Source organism: Tupaia chinensis, unplaced genomic scaffold (assembly GCF_000334495.1).
Source record: "Tupaia chinensis unplaced genomic scaffold, TupChi_1.0 Scaffold000634_1, whole genome shotgun sequence".
NCBI classification, from domain to species: domain Eukaryota; kingdom Metazoa; phylum Chordata; class Mammalia; order Scandentia; family Tupaiidae; genus Tupaia; species Tupaia belangeri.
This window is the reverse complement of record NW_006160154.1, coordinates 4,769,162-4,795,965: the sequence shown is the minus strand read 5'-3', so window position 1 is coordinate 4,795,965 and position 26,804 is coordinate 4,769,162. Positions and strand designations below refer to the sequence as shown.

The 26,804-nt window shown below is 42.7% G+C and overlaps 1 protein-coding gene across 3 annotated transcripts in view; it reads right to left on the bottom strand.

Moving 5' to 3' along the window:
* The window catches only part of ATP8A2 (ATPase phospholipid transporting 8A2), a 693,132-nt gene that overhangs the window by 653,427 nt on the left and 12,901 nt on the right, over positions 1-26,804 (bottom strand). For 2 of the 3 annotated variants that reach the window (XM_006159533.1, XM_006159536.2), the window contains exon 1: positions 1,243-1,502. The exons of the other annotated variant lie outside the window; for it this stretch is intronic. In XM_006159533.1, the coding sequence (XP_006159595.1) occupies positions 1,243-1,282 (40 nt within the window). In that variant the 5' untranslated portion in view covers positions 1,283-1,502. Of the gene's footprint in view, positions 1-1,242; positions 1,503-26,804 lie in introns of those variants that run through there. 3 annotated transcript variants of the gene reach the window in all.

Here is a 26,804-nt window from a genome sequence, read left to right as displayed (position 1 = left end):
GTTGGGTGTTATCGCCAGAACCAATGACTTCTCCCTTGCCTGGTAAGGGACCCCTTCCTCTCCCACATTCAGGCCAGGGAGCCCCACGGCCAAGTCTGTGCTACACGGTTCCATCTACTCTTCACAGTTATTTGGACTCAGGATGGTTACTTGGACCAGGCTGGACCACTAAGGCTCTTTCTTCTGCAAACTTAGACATGGGACCTAACGGGGACCGTCTATCCAGGTGGCTGACCTATCCCCACACACACTCAAGCTCTCTAGATGACCATTTTCTACTCACTTAGTGGACCAGGATGAAGAGAAAGTATTTCTTTGGAGATAAAGATGAAGCAGCTGCATGAAGAGCAATAGGAACAATCCCAACAGCAATTTGGAGCCTGAGTCTAGTCACTCCCAGATCTTTGGGTCTTAGAGTCCCATGAGGCACCCCATTATTCTCTAAATTACTCAAAACCAGATATTTCAACCACTACAATAAAGGAGTGCACCAAGAACCTGTTTTGCCCTATAAAAGAACCAGTAAGGGGGACCAGTGGATGATGTAGTGGTTATGTCGCTGGACTCCCATGTAGTCAACCGCAGTTCGAGTCCTGGACCTTAAAACTCATACCAGCTGTATGTGCGTGTGTGCCCAAGATTCCAAGAGGAGAATAGAGGAGAAGGGATTGAGGGATGGCTATCTTCCCCAGGGAGTTATTTCTCACTTTCTGTCTCCCTGTCTCCTTCTCTTGAGCGAGTACACGTAACCTATAGCAAAAATCGCTTTTTTAAAAAAAAGAGAGCCAGTAAGGTCAAAGAGAAGAGACAAATTCCTGTTCCCTTACTGATCACCCTGGGGATGCCTCTGATGTAGAGGCCTCAGGCACAGTGTCTGCGAGGTGCCACAACCCAAGCCCAGGAAGGCTGGATCTGACCAAGGATAGTCTTCATGGCAACATCTGGGCTGGTTGGTTCAGATGAAGCCTAGAAGTGGCTGGAAGAAAGGCTAAAAAATAAGCACTGTCTTTCTCCTCCCTTCAGAGTTTCCGCCAGGGTTGGAGAAAGAACAGAACGTTATGAAACACAGGGAAATGGTAGCGAATGTCCCCCAACCATAATTAGGAGGATGGGTACGAACAGGCCAAGTGGCAGAACAGAGCTGCTAGTCAGAGTAGACACACCAGTGACCCACAGAAGCTCCAAGGGGGTTTGAAGGACAGGGACACCCACTCGTGTTAGGCTGCCATTAGCAACTCTCACCTCCCACCAGCTCTAGTTCTCCTGTTAATCTCTCCCCCATTCCCTTGGGTCATGTCATTGTAGAAGCAGGATTTGTAGTAGTGGTGTTTTCATTTTCATGAATGACCTATATTCTTCATTTTGCTCATCTACAATTTGTCTGTGGCAATAAGGTTGTGGAGGTCACTGGTAGGAAGCGGGGACATGGACTCATCTCACACCGGTAGCTGAGCAGGCAGAAGTGAGGAAGATACCTCATTTCAATCCATTTCATAAACAAATTCCTTGGAGATCATTTCTGGATGGAAAATGAGAAATCTTAAGTTTTTGAAATGAGTTCCTCTCTAATAAATATAATAATGACATATTTACATATTATTTTATTTTTTATTATTACAAAATTTACATAATGAACATAAATAAATATTAGCATAAGCTAAATAGGTACAGGGAGTTAAGAACTTGAAATTAGGAATTAAACCCAAAAAGGAGAATAAACATTAAGCGAATTACTACTTAGTGTTTTTCTACCCTCAGTAACATAGGATCAAAACCTTTCCCGGTCAACTACAGTGTACTTTCCCTAACTCAACTCAAAATATTCAGAACTCCAAGAAATGCATGAGATTCATCTAGCCCTTTTCCTGGAAAAAAAAAAAAGTTTAATTATCTCAAAGTAAAAATCCTTGAGAGAAGAATAACCTAGACTTCTAAGTCAATCTTTAGCCTGTGTTTGTTACTCAATGGGAAAAAAGGCAGAGATAGGATTAAACTTGGCATGGACATTATTGTGCAATAATTTGCCTGGGTCTTTGTCCTGGTTCCTGAAAGGGAACCTCTGAACACATGGAATTTCCAAATAGGAGCATCTTTCTTATACATCATGGGCCCTTTGGAATTTATCCCAAGAAGATGATTCACCGTAGGTCCTGAGATAGTTTTAGAATGGGGTTGGCCAAGTTTGGAACACTCACAGAACTTGCCCTATATGTCTCTCCATTTGGCTGGTCCTGTTTTGTATCTTTTATAATAAAACTGTAATCGCAAGCTAGGGAATAGCACAGTGGAACAGAGCTAGACCCACATGGGAAAAGTCCTGGGTTCACACCCTCAGACATCCCTGAGCATGCCGGGTACACACGTGTGTGTCTTGAATTCTGGCCAGCTGGGATTGGGCGGGATCACAGCATGAAAACCCTGCTTGGAATGCCTCTCTCTCTCTCTCTCTCTCTCTCTCTCTCTCTCCCTCTCTCTTTCTCTATTTCTGTGTCTCCTTCTCTCATATGGAAGAAACACACCCACACACCCATACACATATTAAACCTGTAAATCATATGGGCCCAGCAGATGGTATAATGGTTACGTTGCTGGACTCTCACATGGCTGACCACAGTTCGAGTCCTGAACCTGGCAACTTGAAACTCATGCCAGGTGTGTGTGCATGAGTGTTCAAAATCCTAAGTGGAGAACGGAATAGAAGGGATTGCAGCATAACCACCCCCTAGGGGTGACTTCTCACTTTCGGTCTCTCTTGGGTGCTCACACCTCCTCTATAGCAAAAATCTCTCAAAACAAAACTCTAATCAGAGGTATAGTACTCTGAGGGCTTGTGAGAACCCTTGAATTTGTACCCAGTTAGTTAAAAGTGTGAGGGACCAGCAGTTAACATAATGGCTATGTCGCTGGACTCCCACATAGTCCACCGCGATTCGAGTCCCGGACAGGGTGGCTTAAACTCACGCCAGACGCGTGTGCATGTGTGCCCAAGATCCCGAGAGGAGAATGCAGGAGAAGGGATTGCGGCGTGGTCATCCTCCGCGATCACAGCAAGAAACCCCCTCTTGGTGTGCCTCTCTCTCTCTCTCTCTCTCTCTCTCTCTCCCTCTCTCTTTCTCTATTTCTGTGTCTCCTTCTCTCATATGGAAGAAACACACCCACACACCCATACACATATTAAACCTGTAAATCATATGGGCCCAGCAGATGGTATAATGGTTACGTTGCTGGACTCTCACATGGCTGACCACAGTTCGAGTCCTGAACCTGGCAACTTGAAACTCATGCCAGGTGTGTGTGCATGAGTGTTCAAAATCCTAAGTGGAGAACGGAATAGAAGGGATTGCAGCATAACCACCCCCTAGGGGTGACTTCTCACTTTCGGTCTCTCTTGGGTGCTCACACCTCCTCTATAGCAAAAATCTCTCAAAACAAAACTCTAATCAGAGGTATAGTACTCTGAGGGCTTGTGAGAACCCTTGAATTTGTACCCAGTTAGTTAAAAGTGTGAGGGACCAGCAGTTAACATAATGGCTATGTCGCTGGACTCCCACATAGTCCACCGCGATTCGAGTCCCGGACAGGGTGGCTTAAACTCACGCCAGACGCGTGTGCATGTGTGCCCAAGATCCCGAGAGGAGAATGCAGGAGAAGGGATTGCGGCGTGGTCATCCTCCCTGGGGGGTGAGAACCCTGAAGCTTGAGCTGGTGTCTGAAGAGAGGGCAGTTTGTGGAAAATTGTGCCCTTCATCTGTGACATTTGACCTAATTCCAGGTAGCAAGTGTTACAATTGTTCCGCAGACAACATGCTACGAACTCTAACATGACAGACCCAAAAGGGAAACCAAATTAACAATCTCGAGAGAAAGATAGGATTAGAAGCCAGATCTATAAAAACTCGAATCCAAATCTCCTCCCACTTGGACAGGCTGCTGCGTGTGAGCCTAAGCAAGCAGGCAACCATATGAGCCTTGGTTTCTTCATCTGCGAGCAGAAACTGAGTTTATAAACCAACTGGTAAAGGTTTCCGTTAAGTTACTAAGTCACTTAGTAAATATTTTAGGCTTTGTGGGCCACTTATGATCTCTGTACCTTCTTCTTCTTTCTCAATACAGAAGTCTTTAAAAGTGTGAAAACCATTCTCAGTTCACTGGCCAGATTTGGTCCACAGGCCATAGTTTGCTGAGCCCTTATATAATAAAGTTCTATAATCAGCTAACAACCTGACTATATCTCAACTTCTACCTCAAGGAAATTATAGCTTAAGTTTCTATTAGTTTAAGTACCCTAGGAAGTACAGGTATTTGTGTTTTTATTACATGAGTTAAGAATTGATTACATCGGAGCCAGCAGGTGGCGTGGTGGTGACCAATGCAGAAAGATGGTTGCCAGAGGGCAGGGGTGGAACACAGACGGCAGTTTGTGGAAAATTGTGCCCTTCATCTGTGACATTTGACCTAATTCCAGGTAGCAAGTGTTACAATTGTTCCGCAGACAACATGCTACGAACTCTAACATGACAGACCCAAAAGGGAAACCAAATTAACAATCTCGAGAGAAAGATAGGATTAGAAGCCAGATCTATAAAAACTCGAATCCAAATCTCCTCCCACTTGGACAGGCTGCTGCGTGTGAGCCTAAGCAAGCAGGCAACCATATGAGCCTTGGTTTCTTCATCTGCGAGCAGAAACTGAGTTTATAAACCAACTGGTAAAGGTTTCCGTTAAGTTACTAAGTCACTTAGTAAATATTTTAGGCTTTGTGGGCCACTTATGATCTCTGTACCTTCTTCTTCTTTCTCAATACAGAAGTCTTTAAAAGTGTGAAAACCATTCTCAGTTCACTGGCCAGATTTGGTCCACAGGCCATAGTTTGCTGAGCCCTTATATAATAAAGTTCTATAATCAGCTAACAACCTGACTATATCTCAACTTCTACCTCAAGGAAATTATAGCTTAAGTTTCTATTAGTTTAAGTACCCTAGGAAGTACAGGTATTTGTGTTTTTATTACATGAGTTAAGAATTGATTACATCGGAGCCAGCAGGTGGCGTGGTGGTGAAGGTGTTAGATCCCACATAGCCAGTTGTATGGTTTGAGTCTTGGACCCGGTGGCCTGAAAAACACAACAGGCACATGTTATACGTGCCTAAAATCCTGAGAGGAGAATGGAGGAGAAGGGATGATGGTGTGATTATCCCACTAGTGGGTGATTTCTCGCTTTCTTTCCCTCTCTGTCCCTCTCTGGCAAGTGCACATGCTCTATGACAAAAATCTTAAAAAAAAAAAAAAAATTAAAAAAAAAATTGGTTATATATTTTCCTAATTTTTTTATGTACTTAAAAAGTATATAATGGTAACTTTCTCTTCAGAAATAACTGGAGGAAAACAGTGCATTCCTTACAGAGCTTGATTGTTTAAGGTTATACCTTTCTTTTATGAGAGAGACAGAACATGAGAGAAAGAGACAGCATCCACAACAGAGTCTTCATGCCGCTGCCCACCCCTTCCTCAGCCAGCCCAGAGGTGGACATGTACAAACCCAGCCCGCAGAGGGAGGCTCCAGACCAAGAACCCAGGACCTTTCCCACGGGGGTCCAGTTGCGTTACCACTGCATCACCCTCTGGCCCCCCATTATAGAGCTTTTTAACAAAAGGCACGTGCATGCATGCACACACACACACACACACACACACACACTCCCCTCCACAAGAGCTTCAAGTTCACCTCTGCCTTCTAACCCATATTTACAAAGACGTTTCATAATCCTTCAGAACACAGATACACTCAAAGCAGACCAGCAATGGGGAAGCACTTGGGCTGATTATTTCTCCTAATCAGACAGACACAATGAAAATGCTGTGCAAACGCAAAATATAATTATTCTAGCCTTGGCAGACACATTTTGGAGGACATTTCAAGACCCTAGTTTGCAAAAAACCACTTCTCTCCAAATATAGCCACTGTGGTCCACTTCTCCACAGATGAAACACAAAAGGAAAGTGACACTAATGGCCAAGATTTCTCCTGACTGTCAATACATATGGGTTTGTCTTTCCTCTTTTGCTTAGAAATAGAGAAGATGCAAAGAGAAGTAATAAAGACTGCTGAATATTTAAAATATTGCTGGCTGCTGAATTCATTCAGTTACTGTGCACCTCTTGCATATCTGGCATTTTCACAGGCAGTAAGAAATGAGAGTGCACAGGTGAAGAAATAAACTGAGATTTTGGTAGCAAGAGAGACCAAGAAATCTGGGAAGTCAAAGCACAGAAATGACTCCCAGTTTCAAATAGAACCAAACAAGGCAATTTCATCAAGTAAGCATTTGAATAGGGCTACAAGAATGAATATGAGGGACCAGCAGATGGCATAATAGTTACATCGCTGGACTCCCATGTAGTCGACCACAGTTCGAATTCTGGACCTGGTGACTTAAAACTCACGCCGGGCGCATGTGCACACGTGCCCAAAATTCCTAGAGGAGAATGGAGGAGAAGGGATTGTGGCATAACCACCCCCTCTGGGGGGTGATTTTTCACTGTCTGCGTCTCTGTCTTTCTCTGTCTCTCTGGTGAGCATACCCCATAGCAAAAATCTCCCACTAAGGAAAAAAAAAAAAAAAACCTTTTTGAAAAAGATGAATATGATTTGGCCATATGGAAAAAGAGCAGAGCATCCAGGTGTTGTAACCTGAGTGAGCAGAGACACATGCAAGTAATACCTTATTTACACCCTAGCTGGCCCTAGTGTGGTGAGTGAAAGTTGAGCCATAGTAATTCGAAGCCTTGTTTCCAGTAAGTACAACAATGCAAACTGGGCTTCTGTTCCTCGAAACCCACTCTATACCTTCAATATAGCACAATTCATCATGTAAATTAAGCGAAGACGAATGCTTTTAAGAAAATGTATTTCATATGCAAAACCAAAAACAACAAAAAAGACTCAATTCCGAGGATTTTTCTATAAGGGCTGTATGGTCTTAAAATACAAGTCCAGTGACTTCTCCATAGCAACTCCATCTGTTGCTAGGACAGATATTCTCCATTGCTCTAAGGACCTCACTGGGCTCATTAAGGACACTAAATTTAAAATCCTATCGCTGGCGAATATGATGAACACAGTCTCTCACAGCTGATCAAGAGGTGCAGTCCCCTTTGAAGTTGGGTTTTGCTTTTCCTCAGCATTTCATAGACTCCAAGTGCCCTGGTCAAAAGCCCACGGTGTCACTGCACGTGCCTGCAGAGCCAGCCCCCTTCTGCGTCATCAGCGAGCCCTTCCGCCTTGCTCTTGAGGCTATTCCTGTAGTGGTCTCTCCATTCCTCAGAAACATCGACTCTGTTCTCACTGAAAGACTGGTGCCTGCCTCTCCTACCTAGAACGCTGTTCTCTCATTCATGCTTATATACTTCTTTCTTGTCACTCGGGCCTCAGCTTAAACCCCACTTCCACACAGAATCCCCCCCCCATCACCAACCTATTTAAGTATTCCCCTTCTCAGTTATTCACTAATGCTCCATCCACAGCCTTGTCTTCACAGCACTGAGCACACGGTGCAATTTGTTTGTTTTGTGTCTTCTATCACGACACGGGCTCCAGGAGGGCAGGGACCATGCTCATCCGAATCAGCTCTGGTGTCCCAGGGCATGAGATGCAGAAGGCACTGGATAAATGTGTTCAATGCATAAGTCACATGAACACAGAATTTCATCTTCTGTCTTACAGAGAAAACTGCAACTCTTTAGATTTCATCTGCAACTAATCTGACTCACCTCCAAAGGCACTACCCAACAGAGAGCTGGGAGAAAAAAATGGAAAAATGGAAAAAGTCAGTTTTGTTTGGGGTTTCATCTAATTTGCAAAGTTCATTAAGTGGTATCCAGTCTCTGTTGAATAAAGATGTTTTAACTCCCAAATCTCTTTATCATCAAGTTAGGGATGGAGATGTCGGGAGAAGTTGAGATCCTTGGGCATAAATGCATTGTCTCCTCTGGTCTGTGAGTGATAGCTCTGGGCCCCTGCTGGCATTTGTGACTACAGTGAATGACTGCTCTGGCATGGCTTTAGCAAAGGACATCGGCAGGGCCAGCAGGTGGCATAGTGGTTAAGGCATTGGACTCCCACATGGTCGAACACAGTTTGAGTCCCAGAGCTGGCAGCTTGAAATTCACCGAGTGCGTGTGTGTGCATGCCCAAAATCCCTAGAGGAAAATGGAGGAGAAGGGATTGTGGCACGGCCATCGCCCGGGGGAAAGATTTCCTGCTTTCTGTCTCTCTGTCTCTCTGGTGAGCACACACACCCTATAGCAAAAAATCTCAAAAATATAAAAATAAAAAAAGATATCAGCATTCCCCAGGTGGCTCTGCTGGGACCACAGCATTGTCACACTCCACCACCAGGCTACTCATTAGCCATGTAGTCACAGTGCGGATAGGGTGGCCTCTGGAAGGTCCAGCTTTCAAATCAGCTCCTAGACCACATGAAGAACACAGGTGAGCAGTTCAGGAAAACAAGACCTCTTGTTGACCCTTAGGATTATCCTCACTTATTCCATATGCCTCTCCTCTTTGACTGGGGAAAGAGAGAAGAAGAGAGAGAACGAGAGAGAAAAATCAAGCGATGTCTCATCACATTGCTTTCTTCTGTCTCCACCCTCTCCTTTCCACCTCCCGAAGAGAAGAACAGGCAAGCTTTTAGTGCACTTCTCTGGTATCAATCTCCTTCCATATTCCCAACAACCCTTTAAAAAGCCACTATTCAATCTCTTCTTCCATGTAGAAACTGCTGAGAGCCCTCCAAGCTCTGTTGCAAATGTGACGGAGTGGGGGGGTGGGGTGCTAATTGCCAATTCTCTTCATAAATGAAAGCTAGCTTGCCTATTCCTACTATTTTCAAAAGGCGTTAAGATGAAATGCCTTGTTGTTTCTCTTGGCATTCTTCCTAATCTTTCTCTGAGAGGTAGGAGCTCTGAGCAGACAGAAATCAAAAGTCATGCACAAGAGAAGAGCCCCTCTATTTGCTTCAGCTACACCCCAGTTTCACCATCACTGGCCACGTGAACCCAATGCTTCCCTTCAACAACAGTCCTAAGGTAACCTTCAAAATATGGCACGTCAGGTTTGAGCAAGGCCATTGGAAGGCCAACTCATTCATCTTCACTCCTCACTCGACCGATAAAAAAAAATACATTCTCAGCATGATGGCTTCTCTCTCTCAGCTCTCCTATTGAGTTGACATTTTGTATGTAACGTCTTCTTCTCAGACGCAGAAGTGAGAAAGTTTAAAATACAGGAAAATCTTTAGAAAGAAAAAGCATTGCCAAAGAGATGCATATGGAATCATTTGAACCTCAGCATCCTCAACCAATTCAATGTTGCTGGACGGATTAATTCTTTGCCATGTCACTAAGGTGTCATAAATAATCTTGATAAAAAGCACAAAATCTTTTGTTGAGCCTACCACTATCCTAAGTATTCTTTATGTACTGCTGATCCTTGTAAAAATCGTATGAAAAGCATACTCATTTCAGAGATGATAAAAATAAGGCAAAGAGCAATTTAGTAACCAGCTCAATGCTCACAAGTTAAATTCTGTGTTACTACCAAAGTCGTTTATATGAACATTATTAATAATTGAGGGGAGGAATTTCCAAAAAGAGACAGATATCTACTGACTAACTGAATCTTTTATTCTTACTAGAGTTTTTGTTTTTGTTTGTTTGTTTTCCCTAAACATAAAAGCATACTGCCAAAGTCTATGCATTAAAAATGGGAGGGTGCAGTGGCACGGTGGTAAAGTATGACACTCTGGGAGGCTGGTCCGCTTGAGAAGGTTCAAGTTTGTGTCTGGAGACCACCCCTGAGTACCCTAAATATTCATGTGCTCATAATCTGGCCCTGACTGAGGCCAGGGATGGGTCATGATGTGAAGATCATGGAGGAGGGGGGCCGTCCCTCTCATTCATTCATTCATGAAAGAAAGTTTACAAAACAGAAAAAGAAATTATTTTTCTTTCTTTTTTTGGAGAGGTTTTTGCTATAGGGCGCATGTACTCACCAGAAAGACAGAGACAGAGACAGAAAGTGAGAAATCACCCCCCCCAGGGGTGATGGCCACACCGCAATCCCTTCTCCTCCATTCTCCTCCCGGGATCTTAGGCACGCACGCACAGCATGAGTTTAAGCCACCGGGTCTAAGACTCGAATTGTGGTTCACTACGTGGGAATCCAGCAACATAGCCATTACGCCAACTGCTGGTCCCCAGAAAAAGAAATTCTAACAGCCATTCCAGACTCACAGACATCAGTGACTTGGTGATGGTGCCAGATGGTTAAACCCAGAAAGCCAGGTCCCAATGCCTAGTGATGAAGGTATCCGAAGTCAGGAACATGTCTAAGGAACCAGTAAGTTAAGGTGACAAGCAAAACAGTTAAGGCAGTCAGAAGTCATTCATTCACCAGAAATTCAGGATAGTCTGTGTGCACAATGCAAAAGTCAGAAGCTCTGTCCCCACCCACAGCAAATTTGTACTCTGGTAGGGAAACGACCAGTGCAGAAATAACTCACACAGCACAAAACATGAAGTGTTTCCTTTCCCTGAGGCTTTTTTCTCTTCAACCTACTCTTGGTCTGCCTGACACTCATCCTTTAAGGCACAGCTAAGGTTTCTCTCCTCTAAGAAGTCTGCCCTCATCACGTATCCGCAGGCTGGGTGGGATGCCCGGCCCCTCTATGCACAGGTTCCCCAGGTACCACTGGGCAGGGAACAACCACAGGAAGTGTCCTTCTACCTTATACAACCGAGGTAACCATACGCAGCTGTCCAGTCTGCGCATTTTCCATGTCATAATTATTCTGCTTGTGTGTTTGCCTTTCCAATGGAAAAGCTCTCTAATTGGATAAGTATGGACTTTGCCTATTGATCTTATTATTCTCGGCATCTGTGGGAGTGGAAGAGAAGACAGTGAGAATATGGACAGAGTCTAAGAGAAAGACTAGTTCTCCCAGCTGCGGCAGAAAGGTGGGGGGCTGGCAATTGTTTGAAGAGATTTAAGACATCTTTCCCTGTAAAGTCAACAATTGACTTCATATAAAGGCTTCTAAGGGATAAAGATGAAGATGGTGGGCCAAGCAAGTGGTGTGGTGGTTAAAGCACTGGACTCCCACAAGGCTGATCAAAGTTCGAGTCCCTGACCTGGTGGCTTGAAAATCATGTCAGGCAGGTGTGCATGCATGCCCAGAATCCCAGGAGGAGAATGGAGGAGGCCAAGAATGGAGGAGGAGGAGGAGGAGGAGGAGGAGGAGGAGGAGGAGAAGGGACTGTGGCATGGTTATTTCCCCTGGGAGGGGGGGTGATTTCCCACTTTCCATCTCACTATCTGTCTTTCTCTGGTAAGTGCATGCACCCTATGGCAAAAAACTAAAAATAAGGAGATGAATATTCCATATAGTAACACAAAGCCATGAGTGGCCCACCTACAGTGGAGTGGGCTGGTAAGACATTATACTCCACTGGCTGGGGTCACATGGGAGGCCTAGGTGCAGAGGTGTGCACCTGTAGTCCCAATGACTGGCGGAGGCTGAAGCAGGAGGAGCATAAACTTGAGACTGGCCTGGACAACATAGCACGACCGCGCCTAAAAATAAGAAAAGAAAAGAAAAGAGTTGGACCTGCTAGCACATGCCTATACCAGCTGGGAGGCTGAAACAGGAAGACCATGACATGGCAAGACCTTATCTTTAAAAAAAAAATTAAACTTCTTATATATATATCTTAATTTTTTTTAAAGACAAAGCCTGGAACAAATATGGTACACAGATAGCTATCACCTGGGTTTCCCAGAATGCCCTCTCTTTTAAGATTGTGCTCTAGGGGCTGGCAGGTGGCGTGGTGGTTAAGGGCTCTGGACTCCCACATGGTCAACCACAGTTCAAGTCCCTTACCTGGCAGCTTGCTTGTCAATTTCCCTCTCTTTCTCTCTCTCCCTCTCTGGTCAAATTTTAATTAATTAATTAATTAATTAATATAAATAAAGTTAGAATCCTTCTTTAAAAAAAAAAAAGATTGTGCTCTATTCCACTCCACATCCAGACAGATATACAAGACGGACAAGAGCTCCCAGCTCTGCTACACAACACTTCCTCTGAAGAGGACAGAGAAGAGAAAATGGAAAAACTTTTGATGGACCAGGTATAAGAAGCTAACATGATGTCATGATAACACGCACCGAATTACAAAGATGCAGAATAAGATATGCTGTGAGGACAAGTCAGGTCAGGTGTTCACACTAAGAAAGGGTCTCTAATAATAAGTTAGAGAGCCTGGGATACCAGAAGGGCAGCAGCTGATCTTAGTCAAAGGAATGAATGAACAGGGTCTGGCAGCTAACTGGGGGGGCGGGGATAGGAAAGACAAGAAGCCTGGCATTTTCTGGTACTCTTCTTTAATCTATTCGAGTTCTGATCATTTAAATATTTAGCTCCCTCTTGAAAGAAAGGATTTTCATATCAATGAACTATGAAATGAAACGAGAAAGTTAAAATATATGTATATAGTAGTGATATAGTATGATAGCCCTACGACCAGCAAGTCTACAGCCAGCTACGAGGGAATGCGAGGCCTGAGTACTAAAAGCACTGCACACTGCTCTTGGGCAAGAGCTCGCCATTCTGCCAGAGGCATTACTTACGAATAGGGTGAATATACGGAGGCCGGATGGAAATGTCCCAAGCCCTCACTAATGTCTGACACAATCCTGAACCACAACTACTATGTGCTTCTTTGGCACACGTGACTTTGCAAATCCCCTGTCCATCACCAGCAGCAAGGATGGCCACACCAAAGACTCCGGTGCTGTGTCCAGAGTTCCCTAGTACCACCTTTTTCTTTGCTGACATCAGACTCTGGTCCATACCCTTAAACCAGGAGAGCACTCCTCAAGGGATTACATCGTCCGGAGCTCAGGGAGGCCCTCTGAAACAGAACTCCATGCCAACTCAGACAAAATGCACTTGCTTATAAAATGTGAAAAGACAGCCTTTCCCAGAGAAGATCAGTAAATAAGATGCTCCTAAGTCCAGAATACTCTTAAATTCGACAATCAGAGCCATTCCTTAAGATGGCCACCAGATCACAAACCATCATGGCCATCCCCCAGGACTCAGTACTGCAGCCTGAGGCTTTCCTAGCCCAAGTCTTCTTTTTTCCCTTTTCTGTTACAGGAATCAGGTCAGCCTTGCTACGTGAAGGTTTTCTTGGCTCAATCCCGCTCCCTCCCCACCGGCACCTTCCAGAGGCATTGCCCCCAGTAAACCATTCCTACTCATAACTCTACCTTCATTTCTTAGTGAACGACCCGAGAGGACACCCTGTCTCCAGTTCTGGCTTGCATTTTCACACTTACGGGAAGAACAGTTTCTAGTTTTATTTTAGTAATAACAATAGTGCTCGAACAACTGCTATATAGTGGTTTGATGAGAGACAGACCGATGGCCAAGAAAATACAATACATGTAACACTTGGGAAGAGAGAGCTAAGTCACAAAGGACAGAGCACCGGGAATAAAAAGACCATGCAGGCTTAGCCCGTGGTATGGCAGTTAAGGCAGCTAGAGCCCTAATGGCCAACTGTACGGTTTGAGCCCAGACCTGGCAGCTTGAGGAACATGCCAGGCATGTGTGCATGTGTGCCCTAAAGGGTAAAAGTGGAGGAGAAGGAATTGCGTCGTGACCATACCCCGTGGGGCACCCTGTGGCGGTGCTTTCTCATTTTCTCTCTATCTCCATCTGTCTCTGGCAAGCACATCCTCCCTCTAGCAAATTAAAAACAAAAACACGAAACTATAATTTACCCCAGAATGACAAATTCCACAGCATCTGTGCAACTCAGGAAACCTGCAGTGATACTTTTGAAATGCTCAGGGAGACCAATATCCGAAATACATAGTGGGCGAAGAAATCGTTCCATTCTTAATCTTTCACCTTTACATACATAAAATCACAGCAGCTTCAAATACCAAAGCAGGTAGGCAGAGGGAGGGAGAAGAGCATTGGAATTTATTTTAAGATACATCCCTTAAGAAAAATGTAAATAAAGGGATCAGCAGTTAGTGTAATGGCTATGTCGCTCAACTCCCATGTAGTTGCTCGCGGTTCGAGTCCTGGACCCGGTGGCTTAAACTCATGCTGGGCACGTGTGCGTGTGCGCCCAAGATCCCGAGAGGAGAATGGAGGAGAAGGAATTGCAGCATGGCCATCCCCCCGGAGGGTGATTTCTTGCTTTCTATCTCTCTGTTTCTCTCTGTCTTTCTAGCAAGCGCACATGCCCTATAGCAAAAACCTCTCCAAAAAAAGAAAAATGTAAATAAAGTATAAGATTTTCAAAGCATGGATTTTTGTGCATTACCTCTAAATCTTTATAAGTGGAGTTGCAATATTTGAAAATCGAAATTGTGCCACCAAATTACCTAACGGTTTAGAGATTAAGAACCCACATGGCTGACTATCCGGTTCCAATCCCAACCCTGGCAGCTGAGTGCATGCGTGCAAGTACCCCACACCCTAACAAAATGGAGAAATGTTGGAGAAAGGATTGTGATGTGACCACGCCCCATGGGGGGTTTTCTCTCTCTCCCTTTCTCTGCCTTTCTCTGGCAAGCACATCTGCCCTCTGGCTATTGAAAATAAATCATTAATGAGGGGCAGACAGTGGCACAGCAGTAAAACATGCTGCTCTATCAGTCTGACCCACAGGGGAAGGTTCCAGGTTCTAGTCCAGAGACCTTTCTGACTATGATGGGTATGTGTGAGCCTATGATTTGGGACTGGCTGATGCTGGGGGTGGATTGTGACATCAAGACACTTTTGGGGGGTTCCTGTCTGCCTGTCTGTCTCTGTCACTCATGGGAGAAATAAACAAATGAACTTTAAAATATATATATATCCAAAATACATAAGGTTTCATTTAGATCCAAACTTCTCCTTTCAGCTTCATCTCTTACTGCTCTAACTGTTGCTCAAACGTCTAGCCTTACTGGGCCACCTGCAGCTCCTGAAGGAATGAACTCATTTTTCTCTGCAGTCTGTCACATGCAGTTCCCAGTTCCCTCTCCACTTGGATAACCCTTCACAATTCTTCAAAATTCCACTGAAGCTGCCTTCCCAACCCACCTTCAGTGGGCTCGGGTGCCCTCATACACTGCACCTCACACCCATGCTCACTGTGGCCCTTAGATTGATCAAGGCCATCCATCGGATCAGTCTTCAGGAACATGTACCCTTACCCTAGGAACTCTGCTCCAGCCTCAGGCAAAACCATGGACAGAGGAACCAGCAGGCACAGAAAGGCCCACGCTGGGTCCTGCTACCCCAGAAATCCCCAGGCCTCGTGTGCACATGAGTCATGCCTACCAATAAGTACATACCTTAGGATTCCACGATTACCCTTTCCACTTTGTTTTCTTTTCCTCCTTTGTGACATCAACCTCTCAACAGACCCTCCTACTTCTGCTGAGGTAACTGTGGTTTAAGTCCCCAGTCAGGTCAGCCTGAAAGGTGCCAGGCACATGCATGAGTCCCCAGGATCCAGGGGGCTGGGGACCCAAAGAAAGAAGAGGATCCCATGGCCACATCCTGTGGGGGATGGCCCTCTCCCCACTCTGTCTGTCTCTCTCACATGCATGCACAGGAGCATAATCATGAATAATAATTTTTTAATTGAAAAGAAAAAGGAAATAGCTAACTTTAATTTACTCATCATTTATAAGTGCAAAGTTTTTTATTAAAGATTCTATCAATGAATAGGTTGTAGCTGTCACATATAAAAGGCACAAGACCATAAGAGCTCTCATTAAATATCTAAAACTCAACTGCCATATTGCCTCAAAGTTTGCATAAGCCTCTTTTTGTGAAGAGTCATTTTTCCCAAGAATTTCCCTGCAAGTACTCACTTTCTATACCACCAAGGAATTCTTCTACCTGATTCACTTATGAGCCTCAATTCTGTGTTTCCTACTATAAGGGCATCTCCATGTCTACTCTTCCTGTTCAACCATATGAGGGGACTGCCAAAAGTTTACAGAAAATGGAGTGGGAGTAAAAGTCTACTGTGGTGCAAAGAAACTTTGAACTCCGTGCATAATTTTTTCTTTTTTCTTTTTTTTGTTATAGGGCGCATGCACTCGCCAGACAGACAGAGAGAGACATAGAGACAAAAAGCGAGAAATCACCCCTCAGGGGGGATGGTCACGCCACAATCCCTTCTCCTCCATTCTCCTCTCAGGATCTTGGGCACGTACGCATATGTGCCCGGCGTGAGTTTTAAGCCACCGGGTCCGGGATGCGAACCGCAGTCAACTACATGGGAGTCCAGCGACATAGCCATTACGCTAACTGCTAGTTCCCTCCATGCATAATTTTTCATAATGCTTGCTTTCCATTCATTTTTTGAAGACCCCTCCAATATTACTCCTGTACTTTAGAATTCTAAACTGAATCCCAGAACACAAAAATTACTCACATGCTGTATTCACCAACTCAATGAACTCTTCTTTACCTATGTGTATGCACAGTTTATTTTCAAAATTATTTATTCTATTTAAGGTTATCATCAAATTTGTATCACTGTGAAGTACTGCATCACAAAGGTCCTTTCTGGATTACAATAACAGGTATAAAAACCTAGACCTATAAATACCTTACCTATAAGTAAGTATAGTTATGAATAACCAAAAGACCAAAACCTAAAAAATATCAACTTATATAACTGCTCAAAGTGCATTAAAACAGGTATTTGAGAACTATGAACACGTATACTGCAATTTGTGTGTGTGTGTATATATCAATATTAAGAATGCTGGGACCAGCAGTTAGTGTAATGGCTATGTCACTGGATTCCCACGTAGTCGACCACGGTTCGCGTCCCAGACATGGTGGCTTAAAACTCACGCGGGGCACGTGTGCATGCGTGCCCAAGATCCCGAGAGGAGAATGGAGGAGAAGGGATTGCGGCGTGGCCATCCCCCCTGGGGGGTGATTTCTCTCGCTTTCTGTCTCTCTGTCTCTCTCTGTCTGTCTGGTGAGCACAGGCGCCCTATAGCAAAAACCTCTTCTAAAAACAAACAAACAAACAAACAAACAAACAAGAATGTTGACCAGATCAAAAAGCCAAAAACTAACACAGTGCTGTCCAACATGGTGACTACTAGTCACATGAGACTCTCAAACACTCAAAATGTGACTAGTCTGAATGGAAATACGTCGTGAGTGTAGAATACACATTGCACTCCAAAGAGTTAGTATAACAAGTGTCTCAGCGACTTTTTATGTCGATTACATGCTGAAATAATCTTCAGAACACATTCAGTTGAAATATACTATTAAGTGACAAATATGCCCACGTCACATTTCTATGTGGTAGTGCTCGTTTAGCAGTTAAAAACCCCAGTATTAATACTGGGTTGTTGGGAAAGTCACGATGTGTTTTTGCGTCGAAACACATAGAAAAATACTATGTAAGTCATGACTTGCCCAGCCACCTAATAATGATCTTATCTCTCATCTGCTTCTTAACTGTCATACCGGATTAACTACATACCAGATTTTTTCTCATTCTCCCACTACCTTTCCCAACCCCCAGCGGAAACCAACAACAGCTTGTAAGAAGTGAAATTTCAATACCAATGTCAGGAAAAGACAGATCTGTGCCCCAAATCACTGCATCCTACCGCTAAGTGCTCACCTTGCTATAACCTAGTCCTCTGGCAAACTGCCCCACCTGTGACTTACAATTGAAAACTGTAAAGACATCCAAGTTGATACTGGAAAGACTTGTCACTAAAATGGAAACACTTTTATTACAGGAAGACTTTTCTTCCTTAGACATAAGCATATGTTTAGGGTATCCTCATTTCTGCTAAGAGGAAAAAAACAAGATATAACCTTAGATAAGAGACAAGCAGAGGAAAAAAATCACTGTAGGTAGGTACACTAGTCGGTCAGAAGTGACAGCTCCTAGCAGGAACAGGCACACAGAGATCCACACAGGAGCTCATCAAGCACAGCAACTCCTGAGGCTGCAGGCAGCCATAATCCTAAAGCCCCAACCTCAGGCAGCCCTAACTAGGCACAATGTCATCACTTACCTTCACAACTACTGTTCTGAATCTTTAAGAAAAGTTCATAGAACACTTTTCTAAGGAGCCCTGGTGAATTTCCTTCTCATCTTTTATTTAAAAATGTCCTATTTGTCTTAATAAACATTTATCAAACCTGCATTTTCAAGCATCAACCTTACATACTTAATGGAGTAGCTATTGATCAAGCGAAGGGAGATATCTGCTGTTGTAAATATGTGAGGTTTTCCTGGGCATATAAAAGTCTAGAACCATTTATAGTCACGTATCTTCAATACATTGGTGTCTATAAATGCTTTTACAGCCAATGAATTACTATAACATACTTAATATAAACTTAAATTGGGTATCAATCTTTAAAAGCATCTTTTTTAAAGTACAGTAGATTGATATTTGACTTACACTAAAATATCATAACAAAGTGGACATTAAAAACCAGTCACCAGGAGAGGAAAGCACCTCAACAGAATAGACTTAGTGAAAAAAGGATGACGGCCTGTTGCATCTAAATAAAGTATTACATTCTCTTCGTATGTGCTCAGCCCTTGATGGAAGGGAGGATGCCAGAGCCGTTGGTGTGATCGGTCAGCTACTCCGTTCCCTATGTCACACGGGTCTCTTGTGTGACTAACATCTGAATCAAGTTGTGAATTTCTAAATTCACTAACTAAACCCTATAGACTTTTTTGAACGCATGAAGACAGACCTATTTGCTTACCGAAAGGGCTATCTCTTTCTCTTTTAAACTGTACATTGAGATTTTGAACATGGAGCACAGCTTGATACCTGCATTTTGGGTATGGGGTGAGTTTCCACTATTGTGAAAACTACCCACGCAAGAGGATATCCAAGCAACAGGCTCCCCCAAAGTGTACCCTGGCGAGCCTAGAAAGCCTAAGCTAATTTGGAAGACAAATGACACATCAATAAACAAGGAAATATAAATTAAAATGAGATTATCTTGGGAACCAGCAGTTAGCGTAATGGCTATGTCGCTGGACTCCCACGTAGTCGACCGCGGTTCGCGTCCCGGACCCAGTGGCTTAAAACTCACGCCGGACACGTGTGCATGCGTGCCCAAGATCCCGAGAGGAGAATGGAGGAGAAGGGATTGCAGCATGGCCATCCCCCTAGTGGGCGATTTCTCGCTTTCTGTCTCTATGTCTCTCTCTGTCTGTCTGGCGAGCGCACGCGCCCTATAGCAAAAACCTCTCCAGAAAAAGAAAAAAAAAAAAAACTAAAAAAAAAAAAAAAAGAGAGATTATCTTATTCGCAAATGAAAAAGGTTTAAATTATATTCATTGAAATTTCTGTTTTGCTGAGGAGGGTATAAAGAGGTTCATACTAGCCCTTCCACTATAACAATTAAAATGTACAAGAACATGTACAGTTCAGTTCAGTTGCTAGAAAGCGACTGAACACCACTGAAACTTCCTGAACACTCCACCCAGCCAACAAAGAAACATACAGACCATCCAACAAGATAAACTGCAACCTGTATCATATGAGTCTCAATGCATTGAAAAGGACTAAAACGATATAAAAATACCATCTCCAGCCACAATTCAAAACCAATAATGGAAAGCTCTTTAAAAATTTCCAAATACTTGAAAACTGAACAGCACATTTTTACACTACGGGGGAAAAAACAAGAACAAAATACAAACTCAAAAAGGATATCAGAAATTATTTTTTTAAGAATTATTTATTTAATTTTATTTATTCATTCATTTATTTATTTTAATTTGGTCAGAGACAGACAGAGAAAGAGACAGAGAAAGTGAGAAAGCAAGCCACTAGGTCCAGGACTCAAACTGTGGCTGGCCATGTGGGAATGTCCAGCGCCTTAACCACCATACCACCTGCTGGTCCCCTTAGAAATTATTTTGAATTGAATAAAAGTAATATCAAATTTTGCATGATGTAGTTTTGAAGGAAATTCATAGTTTATATAATTATATTAGAAAAGTAAAATAGTTTAAAATAAATGTGTTTTTAAAAGTATGAAAAGAAGAGCAAGTTAAACACAAAGTAGAGGAAAAAAGAACAATAAGGATGAAAAGGAAAGCCAATGAAATGGAAAAGGGACAAACAATAGGAAAAAGTCAAAACTGATTCTTTAAAAGATCAACATTCTCTTTGTATGGACTTATGGGCGACATAAAGTTTTTTAACTTTTTTTTTGTCAGTACTATTTATAATAGAAAAAAAGTCAAATTACTTTGTTATTCTACTGAGATAATTTTATTAAATTGTGTTCTCTCCATATGAGATTATTATACAATGATTTTTTTTTGGGGGGGAGAGGTTTTTTTTTTGGGGGGGAGAGGTTATTTGCTATAGGGCACGTGCGCCACCAGACAGATAGAGAGAGACAGAGAGACAGAAAGCGAGAAATCACCCCGAGGGGGGATGGTCACACCACAATCCCTTCTACTCCATTCTCCTCTCGGGATCTGGGGCACGCACGCACACGCGCCCAGCAGGAGCTTAAGCCACCGGGTCCGGGACATGAACCACGGTCGACTACGTGGGAGTCCAACAACATAGCCATTACGCTAACTGCTGGTCCCATTATACAACGATTTTAAATGTTACAGAAGAGTATGTAGTAACCTAGGAATATATTCAGGATACAGTAAACAAATCAAGCAGGTTATAGGGCCAGCTGGTGGTGTGGTGGTTAAGGTGGCTGGATCCCATATGGTCAACTGCTCAGTTTGAGTACTGGACCCAGTGACTTGAGAAACAAGCCAGGCATATGTGCATGCATGCCCAAAGTCCTAAAAAGGAGAGAGAAACAGAGGAGAAGGGATCATGGCATGACCATATCCCATGGCAGGAGGGGGACACTTCCTCACTTCCCTTTTCTCTCTCTCTCTCACTGGCAAGCACACACACCCTGGAGCAAAATTTGTAAAAATAATAAATGGGGTCAGCAGGTGACATAGTGGTTAAGGCGCTGGACTCCCACATGGTCAGCCACAGTTTGATTACCAGACCCAGTGGCTTAAAAGTCGTGTCGGGCACATGTACCCGTGTGCCCAAGATCCCAAGAGGAGATGGAGAAGGAACTGTAGCGTTGCCGACCCTCATGGGGCATGATTTCTCACTTTCTGTCTTTGTATGTATCTCCAGTGAGCGTATGCACTCTATAACAAAAGTCTCTCAAAAAATAATAATTATTAACTAATTAATTAATGCATAATGCTTTGCAAAGCTGACCCACATGGGAACGTTCCAGGTTCATGTTCAGAGACCTTTGTGATCATGCCCACAAACCTGGGCTGGCTGAGGCTGGGGTTAGAACCAAGTCTTTCTAATCATGCTGGGCACACATGTGCCCATGAGCCAGGGCTGGCTGAGGCTGGGGTTAGAGCCAAGTACGAAGACACTGTTGGGGATGTTCCCTCTCTCTCGCTCTCTCTCTTTCTCTCTCTCTCACTCACTCTCTCTGTCATTCTCTGTCATTCATAGAAAAAAGAAATAAATTTTTTTTTTAAAGGGCAGGTTATAAAACATGACACTATTTTCCTGTTTTATGAAAAGGCTACTTTGCACTTTGCAAGTTAAATAATGTGATTGAATGTATAAAAGAAATTTAAGTAAAAAAATAATTTAAAAAAGAAGTTACTTTGGACAGATTAAATATCAGGAAAATGTAAGACCTATACAAGTACTAGGTAGTAGGCTTGTTCAGAGCGATTTATTCTTCCTGTATCTCTCTCCCTGAATTTTTCCTACTGTCTATATCTGCCTTATTAGATTACAGAATTAATGCATTTTAACCTAAGTGTTAGTCCAAACTCTTCAAAGAAAAACTGAGGTTTAAATTTCCCTATAGGATGCTCTACTAAGATAGTTCTTAAATACGATTAAGGCGGGATGGTTTAATAAACAAACTCTGGGTTTAAAGAGTTGTTTGTCAAAACCTAAGTATCTCTGCTCTTTTAACAAGAAAGAAAGATGTTATTAAGAACAAAATTAACATTTTAGTTTGAAAGCAATTTCAAATTAACATTCAACAGAATTACACAGGAACTTTCTAGCTGTCCTACTATTCCTTAGAACTAGGTTTAAGAAAATATGGGCCAGCAGATAACATAGTGGTTTTGTTGCTGGACTCCCACCTGGCCAACTGCAGTTGGAGCCTAGACCTGGAGGCTTAAAACACGCCAGGCACATGTACGTGTGTGCGCAAGATACCAGGAGGAGAATGGAGAAGGGACTGTGGAGTGGCCATCTCCCCTGGGGATTGATTTCACACTTTCTCTGTCTCTCTGGCAAGTGTACACATTCTATGGCAAAAATCGCTAAAAAAAAAAATAAAAATAATAAAATAAAAATAAAAGAACTAAGTCTAATAAAATAAAAGTTATCTAACATGAACCTCTACAATTTCTGCATAACATTTAAGGGAGCAATTTTATCGTTCTTTCCTACTTAGCAAAAAACATTTTGTTCAACTGTAGTCAGATTTATTTTAGAAGTATTTTAGTTTTGTAATGGTCTTCCACAAGAAATGCATTCTAGGAACCAGCAGTTAGCGTAATGGCTATGTCGCTGGATTCCCACATAGTCGACCGTAGTTCGCATCCCAGACCCAGTGGCTTAGAACTCACACCGGGCGCATGTGCATGCGTGCCCAAGGTCCCGAGAAGAGAATGGAGGAGAAGGGATTGTGGCTTGGCCACCCCCTCTGGGGGGTGATTTCTCGCTTTCTGTCTCTATGTCTGTCTCTGTCTGGCGAACGCACACGCCCTATAGCGAAAACCTCTCAAAAAAAAATACATATATATATATTGCATTCAATGAGAAATCTTATTTAAAGAAAAAAAATGATTCATACTGCAGTGTCATTAGAAGACCTGGGGTTGGTAAAGTGATTTAGCTCCACAAAAAGACAATGAAATAAACAACAAACCCATGTATCATGGGTGTTGTTCTGCTGAGGGTCTTAGAACCCTTCGCAGAAGCATTTTCTTAAGCAGATACCAAAGGTATAAAGTGTGCAACATATCTGAATGCCTACTGCAAGGGATCTTCAAGTGTGTGTTATGGAAAATGTGTATTATGAAAAAACTATGCATCAATTTCAAAATGGTTTTGTACCAAAATAAAGTTGTATTTTAATTACATTTTCTCCATGGACATCTTTTGTTTGTTTTTTAGAGAGATTTTTGCTATATTTAAAACAAATTTTGCCCTCATGTTTCTTGAGGTCACGTAGGTGAAGGTAAGTGATGCACAAATTATATTTTGTGTCTGGTTACAAGTGACATAACAGTTACGGACAATGCATTCAGAATAGTACAGCTGGCCTTTCTGAGAGTACTGGGTGGTCAGGAAAAGATGATGGCATCCCTGGACCCATGGACAGGGGAGTAAAGAGACCCAGAAGGCAGTCCGGTTAGCACAGCATAGGAAAAGAGTGAAGCCAAAGTATCAAGAATGCCATTACTAATATTTGGGACACTTACCACACTCTTTAATATTCTCTCTCTCTCTCTCTCTCTCTCTCTCTCTCTCTCATCTACAGCAATCCCATAAGGTACATATTAACTTCATTTTATAGATAAGATTCTTACAAGTTGATTAACTGGTTCAAGTTCCCAATAATCGAGTTGGGTACGAGGTCAAGCCTAAGCCCCTCCACAATGTTCCCTGTGTACCCTCGCCCAATAATCATTGGTGGGTTCTCATCTCAAGGAACCACATGATCTGGCCCCATCGAGTTTCCTGGTCTCCTACTAATCCAGTAAGCACCCTCGTGCTTTGTTCCTATTCTGCCAAAATGCTTCTCCCCGTACCAGCCATCCTCTACATGAACAGTCATCATTATCGAAACCAGTAAGTCCTTCTCTAGAACCTTCTCTGTAGCTTTTTTAGAATTTAAATGGTCTTTCTTCTTACATAGTCACTATTTAAGAAGCATAGGAAGAGTTTATGCCAGTACATGAGGATGCATATTTTGGCTAAAATAGAAAAAAAAATCAATATCTGACTAAAGTCAGCATATCTCAATTCAGTCGATAAAACCAGTGCCCACTTTGTGCTAGGACAGTGTGGGACACGTAGGACAAAGATGAATGAGACCGCTGCTGCCCTTCCAGAAGCCCCAGTGCAGGGGTAAAGGAGACAAAGACATGATTCCCAGAGAACGTCAAGTGCTACTAGGAATTTAGTACCCAGAGCCATGGAGGCACATGGGGTGGCCCCTAATCAACTCAAAGGATGGTAATAGAAAGATTCTCAGAAAAGGTAAATTCCTAGGCCCCTACTTTATGGAGAATAAATAGAGGGGCTGCAAAAGACATTCTAGATGAAGGATCGAACACGTGTAAAGTTCCCAAGACAAAGGTGAATATGCAACATTACTACACAGACACTGTAAGAAGGTCCGTGTGGCTAGAAAGCAAGGTGTGTGTCATGTGTTAGGGGGTGGGAGGGAAATGTAGCAACGCAAATCTGAAGAGCCTCAAAATCCATATGAAGCAATTTAGACTTCATATACCTGGGAGACCTTGAAGAATCTGAAGGACAAAAGGAGAGCTGGGGTCAGAGTCACCAGAGCAGATAAGGGGAAGAGTAAAGCAAGGGACATCAAGAGGGCAATAGGCAGGTTAAAACATCCTGGGGGCCAGCCTCATAGTGCAGCAGTTAAGCTATGTACAGAGGAAGCTGGACCCCAAATGATTGGGGGTAGTTCAAATCCCAGCCCTGGTAGCATGAAAAAAAAATTATCCTGGTGACAAGCTGAGTGAGAGATGGTAGTCTCAAAGTCACAGCAGAATTGAAAGAAGTAAACATTTTAGAAAATTATTAAGTCAATGGAATCAAAAGGGCATTCTTCAGAGACAGGAGAGCTGGGCCTGGAATAATGTACAGTTTAGAGCATGGGCAATATATGGCATGCCATTAACTATATTAGAAAGAATGACATGGGGGGGGTGAGGGGAGAAGATGAGAGGAAGAATGCAGGAGAGAGAGGAGGTCATTTTCTATTTGGTACACATTTGGGCACTTGTGTATAAGAGCAGATCTGGGCTGGAGATTAAGAAATGATGAATGTGGGAAGAGTGCCTGAGCTGGGCAGCAGGTAAAATTGTCCACAGAAGCTTAAAAAAATGAGAAAACAAGATCTATGCTAGGTTGTCACATGACTTGGCTTAGAGGATTGCTTACAGCTTTAAATGCTTAAAAAACAAAGAAAGGTCTAAAATAAATGAGCTAATCTTTTATCTTCAAAAACTAGAAATAGAAAGGCCAGCAGGTTCCATGGTGGTTAGAGAGCTAGATTCCCACATGGCTTACCATAGTTCGATTCCCAGTCCTGGTGGCTTGAAAATCATACCAGGCACATGTGCATGTGTGCCCAGGATCCCAAGAGAACGGAGGAGAAGGGATTGTGGTGTGGCCATTTCCCCAGGGGTGATTTCTCACATTCCCTCTCACTGTCTCTCTCTCTATCTCTCTTCAATAAGTGCATGTGTCCTATGGGGGGAGCACTAGAAATAGAAGAGCAAATTAAACATAAAATAAAAGATAAATAAGGGGGCTCAACAGGTGGTATGGTGGTTGAGGGCACTGGATTCCCACATGGCTAACGTATATATATAAATAAAGATAAATGAGAAAGGAAACCAATGAAATAAACAATAGGAAACTGAAAAAGACTAAGGAAAAACATACATGAAAACTTGAATCAGAATTTTTAGATGACTACAAGAAAATACACAAAAGAAAAATTTTAAATGGGCACTGTTTCTGAAAACTAGTTATTTTATGTACTTGAGCATGGCAAAGACAAATAAAATTAATTGCCTAGAAAAACAGAAAGCTTTTCCCATCCAACCATTCAAAATCTTGTTATACCAGGAAATTCAGCTAACAATATACTAAAAGTTGTTTAAACTGAACTTTTCTCTTTCACATAAAAGCATCTAATTCTACAAAATAGCAAAAGAACTGAACAGATACTTCACAAGAAGTTGCTCAAATGGCCAATAAACAAATGAAAAGATGCTCAATATCATTACTCACTAGAGGAATACAAATAAAAACTATAAGGAGATACCACAAAACTCATAAGTAGCTTAAAAAGGAGAGAGAATCCTCATGTTCAACAGAATGTAGAACAATTGCTTGTGGGAGTATAAATCAGTTCAACTGCTTTAAAAATCTCTGGCAAGACAGCCCATGGCCTGGTGGGTGGGGAGCTGGATTTCACACAGCCAACAGCACAGCTCAAGTCCTGGACCCAACGGCTTGAGAAATGCATTGGGTGTGTGTGCATATATACCAAAAGTCCTGGAGGGAGGGAGGGAGAAATGGAGAAGGGATTACACCATGACCATATCCCATTGGGGTGCTCTTTCACTTTCTCTGTCTCCATTTCTCTCTCTCTCTGAGCATGCACCCTCTGACGATTTTTTAATAAAATAATAAGAAGAAAAAATAAATTCTTTGGCAGTTTCTAAGTACTCATCTGCCATATGATAGAGTTAATTCTTTTGTTTTATTATTTTTATATACATTCAGTTGATATACATCATTTGGTTTGTAAAGAGAATTGACCCAACATGAAATACACCTCAGAGCAGTCAGTGTAGAATACTATATACTTTATCATCAGCAGGACATCAACCATTTCTGTGTCCCACACATGTCTTCT